At 38.4% G+C, this 18,800-nt stretch overlaps 2 protein-coding genes across 3 annotated transcripts in view; one reads left to right on the top strand and one right to left on the bottom strand.

The window, feature by feature from the left end:
• Positions 1–1,847: 1,847 nt before the first annotated feature.
• TEX36 (testis expressed 36) lies at positions 1,848–7,106 on the bottom strand. The gene is given in 5 exon segments (XM_032988748.2): positions 1,848–1,882; positions 1,885–2,101; positions 3,432–3,512; positions 6,118–6,249; positions 7,056–7,106. Coding segments are annotated over 5 exon segments (516 nt in total).
• Positions 7,107–10,189: 3,083 nt separating this feature from the next.
• The window catches only part of EDRF1 (erythroid differentiation regulatory factor 1), a 29,820-nt gene continuing 21,209 nt past the window's right edge, over positions 10,190–18,800 (top strand). Inside the window, exons 1-9 of one of the 2 annotated variants that reach the window (XM_032988796.2) lie at positions 10,190–10,355; positions 11,171–11,379; positions 12,794–12,860; positions 13,795–13,920; positions 14,427–14,551; positions 15,013–15,172; positions 16,450–16,551; positions 16,861–16,982; positions 17,992–18,103. In XM_032988796.2, the coding sequence (XP_032844687.1) occupies positions 10,290–10,355; positions 11,171–11,379; positions 12,794–12,860; positions 13,795–13,920; positions 14,427–14,551; positions 15,013–15,172; positions 16,450–16,551; positions 16,861–16,982; positions 17,992–18,103 (1,089 nt within the window). In that variant the 5' untranslated portion in view covers positions 10,190–10,289. The remainder of the gene's footprint in view (positions 10,356–11,170; positions 11,380–12,793; positions 12,861–13,794; positions 13,921–14,426; positions 14,552–15,012; positions 15,173–16,449; positions 16,552–16,860; positions 16,983–17,991; positions 18,104–18,800) is intronic. The other variant, XM_032988797.2, reaches the window with a different exon arrangement.

Genomic DNA, 18,800 nt, shown 5'->3' with positions numbered 1-18,800 from the left:
TTTTGTGATCTCTCCCTTTTCTCCTCTGAAATCTTTTATCACAATATAGCTGAGAAGATGTATTAATCCACAGGTATTAAAAAAAAAAAAATTCCATGTTTGAGTCAAAATGTGAACAAAAAAAAAAAGGAAAAATAGATATCTGTAATCTTTCTATTGGTGTTTTAAGGCATAACAAACTACAGCAATTTATTTCACCATATCCAGTTGTAATGCTAAACCACAGATAAACATTACTAATGTAGCAAGAATGTGTTTCTTCCTTCTGAAGGAGGTCCAAGATTGCCCTCTTGAGTATGCCAAACAGCATGGGGTACTTCATTTACCATGTGATTGGCACACACTTTAGTTTTGAATCAGTTTAGAGATGAAATTGTTGGCTAAAGCTGTGGAAATTCTGACTCTAGAGTTGTCAGGCGGGCTGTCTTTACTTTGAGAAAAAAATAATTCTTTTTAATAACACTATGTTACTTGGCTTTTAATCTGTTTTTACATTGTTCATTAATGTTTTGCATTTCTACATATTGTGCAGCACCCCAAGAACTTTAGTAGGGGGAATTTCATAAAAAAACTCCAAGTTTATTATTTCAGCGTGTGCTAATAAAATAGCTACACGTTTGGGGAAATATTCTAATACACTCTATTTTGATGGCACACAAAAGGTCAGCCATTGCATGCTGGTACAAATAAGACATATCTGTTCACTGAAGGGCAGAAATAATTTCTTAACATAGCTCATTTTTAAGGCATCTCTTACAGTGCAGGGAATTCTAAGGGTTGAGGTTTTATTTTTCCATTTATTTTGTAAACTAAAGATATTATCCCATAAACTTATGCTTGATTTTTTTTTAGTCAACATTACTTTGCATAGCAACAAGCTTATTTCTAGTATATTTTAACACAGACAGTTTAGCTTATTATTTTATTGATATTAGTGGAAATGATCCAGAAGAGAAAATCATATTATTTGGAGGTCTAACTCTAATGCCTTCCATATCCTAAAGCCAGTAAGTATTCGGGGAGTGGAGTGCTCAGAGGATTGGTTCTGAATTCACTCCCTTAGGAACATGTAACTATAAAATCACGAGTTCTTCTCAGATCCAGCCCACCTCAAACTCAAACTTTCATGCAGCCTTCCACTTTCAGCTTGAGCTTTTTCACCCTTACTGCCATGAATGATGCATACATGCGTACACTCGCATTTTGTGAGTGCACACGCAGGCATGTAAACATTGTTCATTACGTTCTTTCTTTCTTTACTTACACAGCTGCTGTGTTATAATCAAACATTACAGTTATTTTGCACAGCAATCAAATGCACAGCTTCTTTTTCAACCAGTTTATCTAACTGCTAAGTAACCTCCCTTCATAGCCATGAAACCTTTCAGGAAAGTTGATCTCTTACCTGAGCAGGCAGTTTTGGCTCCCTGTTGTGGGAAACCCTCAAGGATCCGGTTCCATTACATCCTTCTGTCACCACAGATGCTGTCAGCTGCTTGAGGTACAGCCATACCACTGATTGTGAGGTTGAAGGAGCTTTTGTAGCAAGATGAGGGCCAACCAGTATCAAATAACACAAGTACAATCACTATGTCTGTTCTCCTAACAGAGGTATTTCTGAAAATATGTACGATCATGCTTTTCCTGATAATTCTCCTCTTCATTAAAATTTTTATAGTAGTGTATGTCTTCATAGTAACATACGATGGTTGATTTCAATGAACTCTCAACTGTACTACCACATTCACTTTACACAAATGTTTATTTCCTCATCCATTTGAATAAGAAGGAGTTCAGATCTTAACAAAAGACTCTAATGATGATAAATCAGTGCCACAAAGGTGTTTTTATAAGTAAGATGACTTGTTTGGCTGCAGGTTTTTTCATTCTCAGGAATGGGTTTGTCAGTGCAACGTTTTTGTGAGTGGTGTTTTGGATACCGCCTACAAAATGGGCTCTCAGTACTTAGATCTTTCACAAATGATGTCTGATAAATGGTAAAACCATCCTCACTGCTAGGAATGGATCCATGAGCCCACAGGTAGAAGTTCTGTGAGTTCTGTTGCCGTCTCTCTGGTTCCACCTTCCTCCGACCCATGCCCTAGAAAAAGAATTGTAAAAAAAAAAAAAAAATAATGTAAACATACGACTTACAATCACGCTTTCACAGACAAAGCTTGTAACAGTTGCTACCCCACTGGGAAGTTAACAAAGCTGTTACCACACTGATTTGAAGATCTCATGGTTGATCTTTAGCAAGCTTAAAATAATAGTCAGACTTGTCTATATGAACATTTCTGGTTGCATATATAATGGAAAAGCTGTTGACCTTCCACCTTTTAGTACTAATAAACTACTTATACTTTGCATTTCTGTAGCATACTATATACTCAAGGCTATTTAGCTATACCCAGCTAAATTAATCTTCAGACTAACCCAAAGAAATAGGTTAATAATTTTACGTCCGTACTGCAATAAAGAAACTGAAACAGACCATGAAATCTGAATCTTCAGTTATCCCTCGTGTGTCCAAACACAGAGAGATGGAGCCTGATTTTCACACTCCATAGCTTGCAGGAAATTTATTTGGAATTATGGCTGATCAGTATCTCTAAAACTATGAGACACTGCACAAAGTGCACACAAATGGAGGTTACTTGGTGAATAATGAATACCAAAATATCTAAGTCTAAGAGAGCCTAAAGTCAGACAAACTTTCAATGTCACAATTCACTGCTTTCTCTACTCATTATCTTGTGAATGGCACTGTTTCTTTTGCTGCCTAGAAAGATGTCAACGATCTAAGAAAAGTAGAAAAAGATGAAACAGTTGCACATACAGAAAAGCCCAAAACAATTTAAATTCCATTCAAAGTTGTGGCTTTTGCAACATACATTTAAACAGGTATAATATAAAGAGATATAGATTTGAAAATAATACTTTCTTGAGATACATTGGGAGTGTCCTATAGATTTTGGTTAGATTTATGATAAAGCTGAATCTGAACCAACTATGTGGGACTGTGAATTATGAGTGGCTGAGACCCCTACAAAAGCTCATCACAAAGCCAATCACTTTTAGCAGACTAACAGGACATGTAACCGGGTACAAAACCATGTTAAGACATAAAAAACAGGACCACTAGAAAATGCCTGTCAGAGATCCAAATCACGGGGTTTTTGTTCCCCTTGAATTCTGCCACCCTCAATGACCATGTGTGCTGCTGTATACCATGTGTGCTGCTGTGTCAGCCCCAGACGAGTCCCATCCCTATACTAATAAAAAGTGTGGGGTTTTTTGTTTACATTTTTCTCTTCTCACAATTTTTAGTATCTAGAATTTTTGCAGGGGAGAGAAAAGAAACTGTGTTTAAACTCTGGCAGACTGAAAGATATGAACTTGCTTGATTTTCCTTAGTGCTGGGTACTTACAAAATCAAAATACTCTCCTACATTCTGTAGACAGTGTCTGTTGTCATGACAAGAAAATGGGAAAATGTTGTTCGCTGCTTTCTGAAAAAAAAAAAAAAGAAATTGTAGCAAAACAAAAAAAAGAATTTTCAAATACCTTGGAGTCTATTAGTCTTAGTTCTTATATTCTGACAGATGCTGAAATTACAGCAGTCTATGTTCTAACACAGAAGTCATATTCCTATGTTGAATCTTCAACTGCATGTAATTTTATAGCAGTAATGTGGACCCTCTGTACTTAATTTTATTTTTCTTTTACAAAATTGGCAGGAGGATTTGCACTCCCTCGACTTGCTGAATATATACATGATTAATATAAAAGTGTGAATTTTCAAATAAGAAATGATACATTCTGTCTGCAAGCAGCAAAATATTAGATATATGTCAAGATGCCTTGTTTGATTCACTAGTAAGCCTAAAGCTAATTAAAATGAACTACAAAAGGGACCTCAAAACTGAATTAATCTATGATTTATGTACTGAATGTCATGTACACTGCTTGTTGCAGGGGAAGTGGAGGAGGTATTAATTGCATAACTAATTTATAATCTCATTCTTTAACATAATGTTCATCCAATCTCTAAAATGAAATGAGTTTTAGAAGAAAAAAAAAAAGGAGAACTGCAGGATTATTTTGAATGTAATTTAACATATTTATTTTTTTTAAAGTTTGTTTACTACCTATCATTGCAATATTATTAAAATAGCTAAAAACTGAAACACTGAAAACACTTCTGGACTATTAGATAGCCTATGTTCTTCCCCAAGCATTATTTTCCTGCTTTGTATTGGCAACTTTAAGTTTTTTTCTGTAAATGCTCTAGCAATTTTTACTTTTAACTGCGTAAAATGCATTTTTCATCTTCCAACCGTGATATTCACCTCCAAATAGAACAGCAAGTTTTAATGTAACACAATTTTTTTAAAACTGTTTCAAGAGTAAGTGAATCTGAAACAGTTCTAATGATAAATATAACTGGAGGCCTGATCCAGCAAGCAAAATAACCAAATACAGAAGTTTCCTGCATGGAGTTAGCTGCATGATCATACCCTAGAGTACTTGGTATACCAGACAGTTTCTCTACCTTTTTTAGGTATGTGCCATACATTCACTTGTGTCCTCATACAGATTCAACCAGACTGTAGTTCAACGGATAAGTAAATTCAGCAGATACATTCTCATATATGTGTTTAAAAATAAGCACCTTCTAAGTCAGTATAATGTAAGACTTACTAAAATATCTTACTGCAATTACATGTCAATCTTAACATTTTAGAAATAGTGTTTATTACTAGTGCCTGTAAACTGCAGGAGAATTGAAAACCACCAAGACGATAAATACAGAATATCATCCCTTGGAAAGATTCCCCATATAAACTAATGCTTAAAAAAAATCTATCACAGAATAATTATAGGATTATCATGAAGTAAGAAATAAGGTAATAAAAGCTTAAACAGTACTATATTTCTGAGAAAATTAATTAATCTCACAGCCAGTGAGTTCCCTCATACAAAGAGATTAGAGACATCCAGCTTCACAGGCAGTGAGCTTCCAACACTTTATCAGCACTTTTTAAAAATGTCACATAAACAAACTTCCTCAGATTGTTCCTGTGACATTGTATTTTAGCCTTTAATGCATCTTTGTACTTTCACCGCTGATCTCATTGTAATTCTTGATTTATGACAGGTAGGAAATCCACTAATTCTTTTTAACAGTGAAGGGCTGGTAAATACAAGACATAAACCATCAGGTGAACAGTCATTCTAGTGTTGATAAAAGGACCATCAGCCTGGTTCTCCTTTTCAGACAGTGGCTAAGGCCAGATGCTCTGCAGAAATGTATACGTAATATCAACATAATGTATACTCAAGTTACAGTATAACCTTCTTTTCTTTCCACTAGCCTCAAGCTTCCCTCTTAAATATTCCTTCCTAGCCTGTTTCTGCACTTCATTATAGCAAAATCTGTGAAATGAACTCAATATAATTGCTATCCTTATAGAAAATGAAAATAGAAAATGTTCTGTGCACAAAATGGGTGGGTAAAGCAAAGCTCAGTGTGATAATAAAATAAGGACATAAAAACGTGCTTATAAAATTGTAAAATTTTAAATACTTGTGATTTTAAAATACTGTATTTTGTTTGTTTCCAAAATTGTCCCAAATCTCCCCATTTTCAATCAAGCCTTAAAATCAAATGGGAAGCTTCTCACTGTTTAATGACCAAAAAATAATCCTTTGCCTGAATATATAGAATTTCTGACATTCAATTCAAAACAGAAAATCAAATTTCAATTAAATGTTCTTATAGGGCTTTACACACAGGTTTTGAACTGAAATCGATCATAACATAATCTGACACATAAACGTGTCTCAAACTGCTAGTAAAAGGAAAAGTAACTGATGCTGGAAATCAGCAGTAACTACAGCAGGACTCTGAGTATCCAAAATTATAACTGAGTAACAGCAAAATATGTTTCTTCCTTAGCATAACTAGCCCTCATTCTACTCCCTGAGGCACAAAGTCTGCCAGTCCACTAGGACTGCTTTGCTACCTACCATGCTATTCTTACTTACAACTTAGCAAGTGATAACTTGCAAAAAGGAGCACTGTAAATTGACTGCATTGCCACAGTAACTCACCTGCTCCCGAGTTCTGTATGCTAGCGGCAATCTATCCTCAATATACTGAGCTGCTCCTGGGTTCTGGACCTGCTTTAGTGCATAGCCTGTAGTTGACTCAGGTTGACTCTGGCATACTTCAACATGAGCAAACTAGAAAATAATGAAAATTGTGAACCATAAAAAAAAAATGTTGACAACAACCAACCAAATAAATCTGTTCAGAAGTGTGGGCAAAATACTATTTTCCCATTTATTTTTTATTATTTGGATTGCAGCAGCACCTAGCGGCCTCTGGAAAAATCAGGAGCCTCCCTCACATAACTGAAACCCTACCATAAAGAGCCCACGATGTAGATCAGTAAAAGAGACAAAAATATTATTTCTTCAGGAACTTTCTGAAAATTGTTTGTATAGCAATAATCCATCTAGCAAAACCAGTTATGCGGTAACGTCTTTTTTTCCCCCCACGCTGCTCCCATTGTTGTACGAGTGCAGGTTTGAAAGCACAGAACTTTTGGGGAACAGCTCAGCCAAATGTGAGGCCCATGGGTTCAGAGACTGAAGAACAGTCTGTGCCAGGGGTGTGTGGCAGTGCCCTGGGATGCCCTAACGTCCTAGGCCAGCGCCTCCAACGGGGTCTGTGCCACTTCTCTTCAGGGTGAGAACCGAGGCAAAGCAGGAGATATTTGTAACCAGAAGATAAAGAAAATCAGCTAGGGCTAAATGTGAAATAGGAGACCTCCAGCACTGTTAGAAAACTGGAAAAAAAAAAATCCTGCAATTTGCTTTAGCACACTTCCACTGAATACCTACAGCACTTCATCCGCATAAACATCAGAAACAGGAAACCTCGTTTCTGGCTAAAGGACAAAATCACCCTCAGCTCAGTGTTCTTTCCAGAGTTTAAGGATAAAAAAGCCCCACGGGGGACATAGGGGCTCCTGCCCAGCCCTCACCCAGGCGCCGACATGCTGCTCGCTGGGGTGGGACCACCTGCCCTTGGGCATGGCCACTGTCCCCGGCTGCTCTGCCCGGTCCCCCCGGTTGCCACGGCAGGCGCTTGTCCCGCTCACAGAGCGGGGTGCCGGGGTGGGGGGAACCCCCACCGTGACTTCAGACCCTCCCTGACTGCGTCACTGAGTGATTCTGGTGTTTCAGTAAGAGCCAGATGAGCAAAGGCAACGCTGCATTTACCCGTCAGCTGCTGAAGAGGGGAAAAAAAAAAAAAAAAATCCAAAAGTTGGTAAAAGTATTGAATGCTGTCTTAAAATGGGAGAGAAATGGGAGTTCAGTTTAAAAATTAATTAGTTCCGCGCAATTACTTCAATGGCACTTTACAATCTGAATGGTAGTATCTGAAGAAAGAAGGGTCATTTTTGAGGAAAACTGCAGGGACGTTAGGTAAATTATTTTTAAGATGTAACTTCATGATGTTTTTAAAATTGCTTTACACATACATGTGTTTTAGTTGCATACACAAACAATATTTGTTTAAAAAAGCACCTGACAGTACCTTGCCGTCGAATTTGAGCACTGGCTTGTAAATATCCATACTATTTAACTGTCAGGATGCTCTGCCAGCAAGCACTGCCCAGGCAGGGCTTCAGGGAGACACACAGGGGATTGTCCCCCGCAGGGAATTTGGGGGGGGGGGGCTGGAGCACGGTTGCCATCTGCACCGTGTCACTTGCCGGCTGGCCAGGGAAGTCCCCAGTCTGTTCATTCATATTACAGGCACAGTCCTTGAGATGGCTGTAGCTGAGTTTCTGTTTATGTATAATATTTTGTAACATGTTTTTAAGGATGGGGTAGTGGAGAGCCCACCAAAATACAAGGGTTATTTCACAGAAGGAAGAAGCCCTTGCTTACAGTGAAACAAGCCTGTGGGTGAGTTGTAGACAAGGCAGAGCTTCTCACTAAACCACGCACAAACCAAGACTTTGCCTCCTTGGCCCTGACAAACTTTAAAGAACATGACACTCTCATGGTAAGTGGCCTGCTTTACTGTACGTGGATATTCAAGACTAACTTATGTGGGAATCAGATACTACAGCTGGCAAATGGAACAAGAAAACACACGGTACTTGTATTAGATAAGTATGAATGATTCTGACAGTCATAGCATTTCCAAAGTGCAATTACAAAGTTCCTGTAGGAAAATCTAGTTTTCTATCTTACTATAAGAGATAGGTAATGATATTTGGGAATACTAGCTGCCATCATGGAGTTTTTCATGGTTTTCTTCTAAATCACCTACTTCATTTCTCTAAGTATCTGTTGAACTGTTGATAATACAGATAAGAGCCACTACTTGGAACTTATTACTAACAACATCATGCTGCAAGTTACTTTTAAGTACAAAAGTAGGTGAGTAACTTTTATGATGACTTACAGAGGCTAATGTAAACTTTGTTTATGAAAAATAAGTTGTTCCAAATAATGCAATTTTGGTTAAGGAAAAAAAATAGCAATTGTAAACAAGCTGTAAGAACAACATGTTTTGGAACACTTTCGTGATTATATTGTCATCTCAGCATTGACTGTAATAAACTGTGCCAATGTCTGAATGTGCCAGGATCAGATCAGAAGGCTGTGGAGATAATTCATGCTATTTTTAAGACTGAATAAGCCAGTGGTAGAAAGCAGAGAAGGATGAAGGGCATGACAGACAGAGGAACCTGTAATTTGTTTTTATTTCACTCTACACATTTTCAGATTCAGTAACTTGGGGGCCATTATTGCAAACTCAAACAGCACTTTGGCTTTTAAAGTATTACTCCATTAGAGTCTCTTTTTTCCTGAAGGGCTGAAATAGTTTTGTATTTACTGCTGTTTTACAGTGTGAGATGGGTAAAGCTGAAAAACTGTAAGGATGAAACTTAACAGGTCCCTTCGTAACACCATAAAAGGATTCTAAACGAACATAAGGAATAAATAATTAAACTAAGGAAGAGTTGTACCAGTATGCAATGCAGTAAGCATAAGTCCAACGTAGTAAGAATTTGACAAAGACTGCTTTAAAACATTATCTTAAATAATTATATTTCCTAACTAGATTCTGTATGTGCATTTTCATACCAAAGTGTATTGTTGTACTTACAATATTATTGTTACTGCTAAGACATATGCTTTGTGTTAGTAAAAATATGCAAAATTGAGTCTTTTAGCTTGGTTCACAAAGGAAAGGAGGCTTATGCAACTGCACTTTCTGTCTCTGAGATCCCGTAACAGTTCTCAAATCTTCAGGCCATTTTTAATCAACTTTGGGAGAAAGAAAGAAAGGTGGAAGATGACTTAGGATCATCTAAGCTCCATGAGGATCAGTGGCCGGACAGATGTCAGTGAAGAAAGGGCAGGCCCTGGACCAGCCGTTCTCTCTCTATATATATACATATATAGGCTAGGAAGATGACAGGCAGTCAGCATTTGTGAAAAATCTTAAAAATCCTTTGGGCATTATTCAAGGCTCCATTTGCTTGCTTAGGCCATCACCACTAAGCCTTTGTCACATTCAGTGTGTAAGCAGAGGCAAGCACACTACAATTCTTGATCCCCACACCAAGCCTTCGCTGGTTCCACGAAGGCTACCGCTATTCAGCATGTCTGTAAAACCCATCCGTAAACCCTGCTGACACATCTCCTTACCTAACCTAACACAGCAACGCACTGGTTGTTTCTGGGCCGGCCCCAGAGGCTCGGCACCTCCCCACCACACAGAAACCTGAAGACAACACCACCTCACTGCCCTGGGACGGCACCGAGTGGCGTGGCCGGACCAGCTGCTAATGGTGCAGCCCCACCACAACCACCGGCTTCGGTTCAGAACTCCCGGGGCCGGGAAGCCACTCAGGAAAAAAAAACAAAACAAAACAAAACAAAAAAAATCAAACAAGCAGCTAAACCAGGCGAGAATCAGCCCCACTGCCCGGCACCCGCCATTCCCGCCCTTCCCCTCACGCCTCAGACGGGCCCCACCCCCCGCTCGAGCCCCACCCTCCACCCCCTCCTATTGGCCAGAGCCCGCTTTCCCCGCCCCCAGCGCCTTCTCGGGAAATCGCGCGAGAGGTGGGTGTTCCTGCAGTGACACCCCCCCGCCCCGCGCCGCCCGGCCGGCAGCGGGCGCTGACCTCGGCCTGCACCCCCCCCTCGCCCCCCCCTCACCCACGGGCACCGGGAAACACGCGTGGAAAATGGAGGAGCTCTGCGGTGTGGGGGCCTCCGCCCCTCTGCGGGGGGACGCGGAGGAGCCCAAGCAGGTAACGGCGCGGGGAGCGGAGGGGAGGGGGGAGGGACGCGACGCTTCCCGCGGCTGAGGGTCCCCGCAGCCCCCCCCCCACCACGGACACAGCCTGTCCCGCGTGGGGCGGCCGGACTGGGGCGCGGGAGGGCGGCGGGCCCTGTAAACGCAGCCCCCAGGAATGTTTTACGTTGCCCCATAGGCGGGCATCCTTCTTCCAGTCCGGCCGGTAAGGGAGTGCCATTGTCAGGGCTGGAGCGCAGTAGGGAACGTACTAATTATGATTAAGCTTTAATTGTAAGCGCACCGTTTCCGTTGTTAACGCGTAAGTGCAGTGTGCTGCGTTGTATTTACATAAATAGTATCCTGTGGATCTGTTTTTTCCTTCGCATATATCGGTTCAGAGCTCTTAACGCAAGTGTGGCAGCTGCGCTTGGGTTTTTCTGTGTTTGAAAAGAAATAGTCACAAGGCTGAATTATTAAGGCAGAAACTTGTTTGGCTTTAATGTGAGTGTTAGTGAGCACTTGCTTTTGTAGCGTTAGCGAGAATTATATTTTAGTTTTGGCCTTTCTGAGTAATTTCACATTCTGCGTGGAGCTGACCTTAATAGCGCTTTAGTCTTATAACTCATAAAGTGGAGCATGTGTTTGACGCAAGTGTTGGGAGTCAGGGGAACTCAAATATTCGTGAATACCTCCAGGAGAAAATTGTGACAGAATGCAGGACAGGGCTTCGGTCGCTTTCCATTAAAAATAGCTTATTGTAAAGCAAGTCTGATAGTTTTAATTGCTATTATTCCCTAAATGAAAGACTAATTTCCCTTTGAAAACTAGGGGTCGGTGTTGTTTCTTGGAGGCAATGAAGTGAAAAGCAGTGCTGTGGTGAAATACTCGTCTGCCCCACCGCAAGCAGCGTTTGCCCGTCTTCAGGAGAAAACGGACTTGAAACTTCCTCCTGCCAATTGGTTACGTGAGAGCGCTAAGCTGGGACCAGCAGGTACAACCATTCTTGGCAACAACAAAAAGAGCAAACCATTTTCAAGGTAAATAACAGCAGGCTCTATTTTTATCCAGGCCTTTAAGAATAATTTTAACAGTTATCTTGGACCCTGTGTAATTCAAAGTGCAAAGTACAGACTTTACCCCATAACAATTAGCTATCAGTTTTTCTTAACCATTCTCCCTCTGCTTTTTAATCCTTAGTTCTTGCTCGTACTATAATCTTTCCTTTTTTGTAAACCATTAATGATGCTATTAATGCTGTTGATTTTTTTTTACATGTGTGTTGACACCTTGCATGTTGATGGTCAAACTGACTTCATGTTCTTCTCTGATTGACTGTTGCCGGCTGGCCAAAATCCAAATTAGACTGGTTCAGCCAGCCATGCTGCTTTTGATAACAGATGGAAATTGAACAAAAGTGGCTCCCCTTGGAAGTTACAGAGACGATTTATAGCTCTTCTTGATCTTTAGAAACTGAACCTGTCTAACTAAGGGCAAAAGAAATTTCATAGTCACGTCAAGAGTGAACACAGAAGGTGAAACAAAGGGCAAAACCAGAAAGTAGTGTTACCTTTCAGTATGGATGCTTGTTAAATATTTGGATGAGTTGAGTTCAGAGTGTTAGTAAAGGGGAGGCTTAAATCCTGTGCTGAACAAGCAAATTCACACTAAGTCAACTAGTTAGTGAAATTTCAGTTTGTGGAGGGTCAGTGTTTAAATCCTCATGATTTGTTTTAGTTGTACATTTCTGAGCCGAGTAACATGCTTTTCAGGGCTTTATGAATTTTTCTGTTTATTTTAGATATTATATTTGTCAAATAGAGGCTGGCAGTTTAATCTCGCTGTCTCTAGTGTCAGTATTAAAAAACTAATAGCAAAACTATAATTTTGGACATTTGCACATCATGTATTTGTTGCAGTTACACTAATAGCTCGTAATTTAGAGAGGCCTTGGTGAGGGTGGATGAAGATAGAAGGGTGTGTCTGTTACAACATGTAGGCCAGTTTTAGAAAACATAAATAAGAGGTAAAATGAAATGACAGCTGCTAACATGAAAGAATTTAATGTGCTTAATGCCTTAAAGAGAAACTTTGAAAACCTGGGCTTGTTTTTAATGTTAAAAAAAAAAACAACCTAAAAACTCAGTTTCTCTAATTTCCCAATAGCTGTCTTAACAACCATTTTAAATACTTCTGATTTTTCTTGATTTCAACAAAACTTTAGACATCTTGAAATTGGATCTAAGCACTTCCAAAGATATTTCTGAAAAACTTGTAGAATGTAGATATGAAATGATTTTACTAATTAACTTTAGATCTCCTTATATGTGGTAATGTTTAATTAGACTCTTTCTCTAATGAAGAATAAACTTGCAAAGTTTTACTGAGCTTAAAAAAACCCAGGTGCCTAATGTCACACTGCATTTGTCTTAACTTGTAATATTTTCTAAATAGCTTTGGGATGGCATATGACTTCATTGACTCAGTTGGAAATGATGTAGATGTTGTGTCTGATTCAGAGGTATGTATAACTTCTATCATTCAAACTCTTTATATAGTATAAACCTTATTTTAAGTTGGCTTCTGTCATCTTCGTGTCCTTTGAGGAAAAGTAAAGATCCCCTAGTGAAGCACAAACAGATTGCCCAACTTTTGCTCTGCCATTTGAGGGGATTGTGATCACTGAAGAAGAAATGTAGAGATTAAGTCGTATTTCTTTCCTGTGGTTTTCTACAAATGTTCAGCTAAAATACATAGTTCAGTGAATGCAGCACATCAGTCCTGCAATGTAGTTGTCTTGTGTGTTTGAACTTGGGTATTTTGATGCAAATTATTACTCTGGAGGTGTTTGGTGTTTTGTTTTGTTTTGTTTCCACCCCACCCCCCCCCCATTCTTGTCTAGAAGAGATAGCCCCTCTCCAACCTTCTTCTTCCCTCTGAGTTTTACCAGCTTTTTTTGGTGCTGGTAATATCTATAGAATTCAGATGAGGCTGTTCAGAAGAGGAAACGTCCATGCTCATTTAGTGTGTCAGTGTTGATTGGCAGATCTTTATTCAGTCTGAGATCTCTGTCCAGATTCCTCTGGGTATCTGACAAAGTGTTGGTATTCCTGTTGTGAAGATAAAGCTTTTAAAATCCAAACCATCTATTTGCATTTTTTTTGTCACTTAACAATACCTGGTTGTAATGATCCAAAGAGAGATCATGTTTAAACCATGTATGTGGTTTATAGTGACTACTTGGTCTCTTTATCACTGCCCTGAAGTTGACCTCGACAAATGCAGTTTCTTGTGGAATGACCTTCTTAAAATATGCATCACTATAAGGTTTTATTTGCCTGCCCATGCCTCTCCAATGTTAGTAGTGTATTCTTTGCTTACAACTTCCTAAGGTCTGCCTTACAATGCAATATAATTATATTGAATATTACCTCTGTTCTCTTTTTTCCTGCAAGAATATTAAAAAACTTCTGAAGATACCTTATAGCAAGTCACATGTGAGCATGGCAGTACATCGCATTGGGCGGACACTCCTGTTGGATGAGCTAGATATTCAAGAACTCTTCATGAGATCATCTCAGGTTAGCCATTTCTGTTTTGTTAAGTTTGTCGTATGGTCAACACGCATTACCTCAAGAATAGTGTAGGCAGCGAGAAAGCATATATGTATATATGTGAATTCCTGAGAACCATATGTCAGTACAAGAGGTCTACATGAAGCATATGCTGCTATTCTGCAGCAATTCATTTACCCACACACTGCATATGATGTCCTTTCCTGTATGTACACTTTCCTGTAATTACTTCAATATTTCTATACTGTTTTATTAATTTTATAATTAGTAAGTATTTGTTACGGTGTCATCTTACCATGTATCTGACTTTCTAAAGAAGTCCATTTTTCAGTAAGAATGTAACTTTTCTAAAAGATAAATTTTCAATAAATGACCAGTTCAAGACTTTAGCCGTGAAGTTATTTTCTGGCTTTCTTTAGTTGTTGTGGATGAGTGTTCATAAGTTAATAAGGCACTTGGTTTACTTTGCAGATGCTTCTTGATACTAATTTCATATTTATGATATTGCCTAGACTGGGGACTGGACATGGCTGAAAGAGTTTTATCAAAGGCTGATCGATCAGAAGTGGCAACGAAAAAAGAAGAGTAAAGAGCACTGGTACCAGAAGGCTATACTTTCAAAATTTTTGTATTACAGGTAACCTTATGTCTGCGAATCTTGAATTCAGTACCCCTTGCTTTTGCCTGGTTTCTTGCAGTAAATGTTAATTCCATTATGATCTGTCTTATTTACTGATTTATACTTATACAGAAGAAATTGAGGGATGAGATCAGGAAATAACACGTAAATGTTTTTAACAGGAATTGAAACATTTTTAAATAAAAGTATGAAAGTATAAAATAATGTGTGATTTTAAGTGTGAGAATATCTCACTATTCCTTCTGAGAAATGGATTTGAGGGAAGAACAACTTACAATATACAAGGTAGATTTTGACACCTGCTGTAGTATTATAAGAGTTCGAGCAACTTGTCGATACAGCAGTCTTTTAGCTTACTAGCAAAGTAATTCTTTGAGAACAGTACATCAAATATAACAATTCTAGAGTGGATTCTGTTTGCATATTGTCATATGAAATTTTGAATGTTGCTTTGTCAGCATTAATGGTGATGGAGCTGCTCAGCCTGTTCCTTCCACTTCAAAACAGCACCAGGAGGGTCCTGTTTCAGGTGAGAGCGATGAGGCAGGAAGGGCCTCCTGGCCAGCTCCTTTTGAAATGCCCTCTTCGTTATCTGAAGATCCAGGTGCCTCTAACCAGGTTAGTGTATACAGTGTTTTAAATGGCACCTTAGTTTTTGTAGACATACATATTGAAAGGCTTTCAAAGGTGCTGCTGCAGTAATGTTTGCTGAAAGAAATGAACTAAGGCATTAGAAAGACTTGGCAGTATCTACAGTTTAACTTATGCCAGTGTTTCAGAGCTCCAAATTTCAGGAAATATTTTTTTTATTGCTAATAGTAAATACATATTTACCTATGCGTTTTTTGAGGAACAAAACATTTGGTTTGGAGTAGCTGTCAATGACTTTACCTAAAAATAGGAAAATCTGTTATTCAGAATGTGTCTATGGAAGCCTAGGGTTTTGGCCTTTCCTTTTAAATTTGCCATTAAAGTGAGGCTGATGTGGCCCTGAATTTATTAGATAATGAGGAAAGTGAAGATCTATGAAAGTGTTTGCAAAACAGTTAAGCAACGTTTACAAACTCTTGCTGGGAGATTACACAAGTGGTAGCGGGAGATCTTTATAGTAATTGTGCAACAAACTATGGTTAGTATTAGGCACTAATCCAGGGTTTCAGTCTGTGGCTAAACTTACTTATGAAAACTGTTAATTCCAGTGGGTTTTGAGTAGTATAATACAGGAATTGGTTACGTTTTTGAGAGGTTGAAAGATCTGTTGGATTCAGTCTACATTAATGTAATAATGATGTTACAGTTATGCTTAGACGGTATTACCAACTGGCATGCCAAATGACTTGGTGAATGATTCTTCAAAATGAATTTATGAAGAATCTAAACTACATTATCCATAGAATTGTAACTGCATGTGTTGTGGTGTAGTAATATTATAAAGTGGAGAAATTTCAGCACTTGAAAGCTTTTAGAAAAAGGACTATTCTCTCTTCCACTTTCTTCAGGAACTATTGCCTAGTACAGCAGACTTTATCATAAAGAAGCTGTTGTGCATATTTACAGTGTTATTTAATTTATAAATAAGACCTCAGGATAGAGGTTTTACTTCTGGAGACTGACAACCTGGTGCTGACCCTAGGGTAATAAAGAATTTCTGTAAAAACTTCCTGATTCCTTTCCAAAGCCTGTGAGAATATAAAGTACAAAATTTTGGTACTAACTATAGAGAAGAATGATTCCAGTCACTGACAAGAGACTTTTTCTGGTTTAATACATATTTATTTAAAGATGTTAGAGGTAACGTTTTTTCCCTTACGTGCTTTTGTTGTTCAGGCTTTTTTTTTTATGACGGAACTTTACCTCAGCAGCAGAATCACTCCTTATCCTTGTGCTTTTCACAGGGAAGTGTGCCTCTTGAACCCTCATATATAGTGGGGCATGTGGCCTCAGCCCCCAAAGAACAAAACCTGACTACTTTGTTCAATGACGGGGAAAACAGTCAGGTATGCTATATGTGAAATTTGAGCTCAAACACTGAACCCCCAATTTAATCAAACATTTTAAAATTTGGTCTAAATTGGAACCAAGAGAAAAACTTAAGTCCCCTGTAGAAGTAGCTTTTGTGGAATCTGTGATCTCAGTCTTTTTAAGTTAATGTGAATGCGTAGCATAGTTCCTCATGTGCTGTCTTTTATTTGCTGCTTTTGCTTCTTGCTTTCTCATAATTCTACAGAGTGACACAGAGAACAAGTTTCATATTAGTGATTTATAGACTGATTTTTTTTTTTTTTTTTTTTTTTCTCTTAATGAAGGGACTTAAAAATGACTTTGTTCGTAATATCCTGTGGACCTTTGAAGATATCCATATGTTAGTAGGATCAAATATGCCTATATTTGGAGGTGGGAGGTACCCTGCTGTGAGCTTGCGTCTCAGGTGAGTTTTGAAGTTAATGAGATGTATATCTATGGCAGCCTTGGCTGACATGTTGCTTTGCTTCCTGCTTAGCTACCTGCATTTTGTTCAGTTGACTCTTATTCTTTAAACTGCATGTAAAAATTAAAATTCATGCGTTAGACTTAAATGGTGATGGCATTGTAAAGTGTGGGAAAACGGAAGCAGTTCCAGTGCCGTGCCACTGCACTGGGACTTGAGATGTTCTGATGATTTCTTCTGTCTCTGTAACTAAATCTTTATTTGAAACTACTGGCAGTTTTCAACCTTTCCTGGCTTCATTGTGAATGTTGAGTCTTAAAATGCTTCTGTACATCTAGTCCCTAATTTCATTGTATTGTTATTTTTATAAAAGAGGGCAGTAATGTTTCTCCTGCTGGAATTCTGATTTTCAGTAGCTGCTAGTTGGGCATAAGTACTTAAAACTTGTGACTGTACTAGTTCTAAGTTCTGACTGTCTTACTGTTCATTAATACTTTATGTAGACCACCTGATTACCGGTCTTTCTGTTCGTGCCTATACATAGACAAAGAATGAGCAAAAACTTGAGACTCATTTGGTGTATTTGTCATCTTTTTAAGCCACAGCTAGGAATTAATAGTACCTTGCTCTGCAAGAAGTTTTGGAAGGTCTGGGAGAAGGCTTCTGCTGTAATGAGTTGCAGATAATATTTCTGTTCCTGTAGAACTTCATAAGTACTTAACATCTTTGGTAATAGTGTGACATCTGAAAGTTGTTGAAGCTTCGGTATAAATATAGGCAAAAATGCAAAATTGCTGAGGGAATGTGAGTGTATTCCACTGGAGAAATCAGTATGTCTGTTTTGTTCGCTATAACTCACTGTTTGCCTCTTTGTAACAATTCACAAATAATTGTTTTAGTATCCATCCACTCTCAGGCGACTTAAATCTAAATTCCATTAGTAAACATCCCTATTTTTTTCTGAATAGTAAATAAGGACTTAAATAACACTGAAAATATTTGTTTTTAGGGATAACAACAAGCCAATAAATGTGTTAACAGGAATTGACTATTGGTTGGACAACTTAATATGCAACGTACCAGAGCTTGTGATGTGCTTTCATGTTAATGGAATTGTTCAGGTAATTCTGGCTCTTCTCATTATGCCTAGTTAATCCATTCTTCAGTTTCTGAAATTGCTCCAGTTGTAACAGATCTCTTTCTAATCTTACTGTTCTGACAAAAAGATTATAGAACTCCTTTATTGCAGAATGGGAAGCATCGACACAGCTTGCAATAGTCATCTAAAAATAGCGTTCTTTTTTTTTCTCCCTTCCATTCATGCAAGATTAGATATATGAGTGAAGGCAAAAATAAAAAAAATGTAGCAGAAATACATCAGTTTCTTGCATCTTAAAATCTGTAGTGTTCACTTATCAAGATAGATGCATGCTTTTTAAACTTTTATTTATTTTTACTATTTTACCGTAGACCACACATACTAGCTGAGTCTCTGTTGTACCTTGCAGCATATAGTTGCTCACGAGGCTGACTAGGTTTCATTGGAGTAATTAGATGTTGCGCCTTCACCACTTTTTTTGTTGCCTTTTGTGTTCTCCATTGACCATGTTTATTCACAGAAGTGAATCCTCTTTAAAACTTTTATTGAGTAGTATAATCAAGATGTCCTTGCTTTTAAAGCAAATCACAGAAATTAACTCAATTAATCATGACACTGTATCATAATAGTAGCCTTTGTTTCTTTTAGCAGTTGATAGAGACACTCATCTATAGATTTTTGGGGGGGGGGGGGGTAAGTGACAGAAAATGCTCCTAATG

Source organism: Tyto alba, unplaced genomic scaffold (genome assembly GCF_018691265.1).
Source record: "Tyto alba isolate M040663 unplaced genomic scaffold, T.alba_DEE_v4.0 Super-Scaffold_1, whole genome shotgun sequence".
Taxonomy (NCBI): Eukaryota; Metazoa; Chordata; class Aves; order Strigiformes; family Tytonidae; genus Tyto; species Tyto alba.
The sequence above is the reverse complement of the archived record's forward strand: the minus strand, read 5'-3'. Positions and strand labels throughout refer to the sequence as shown.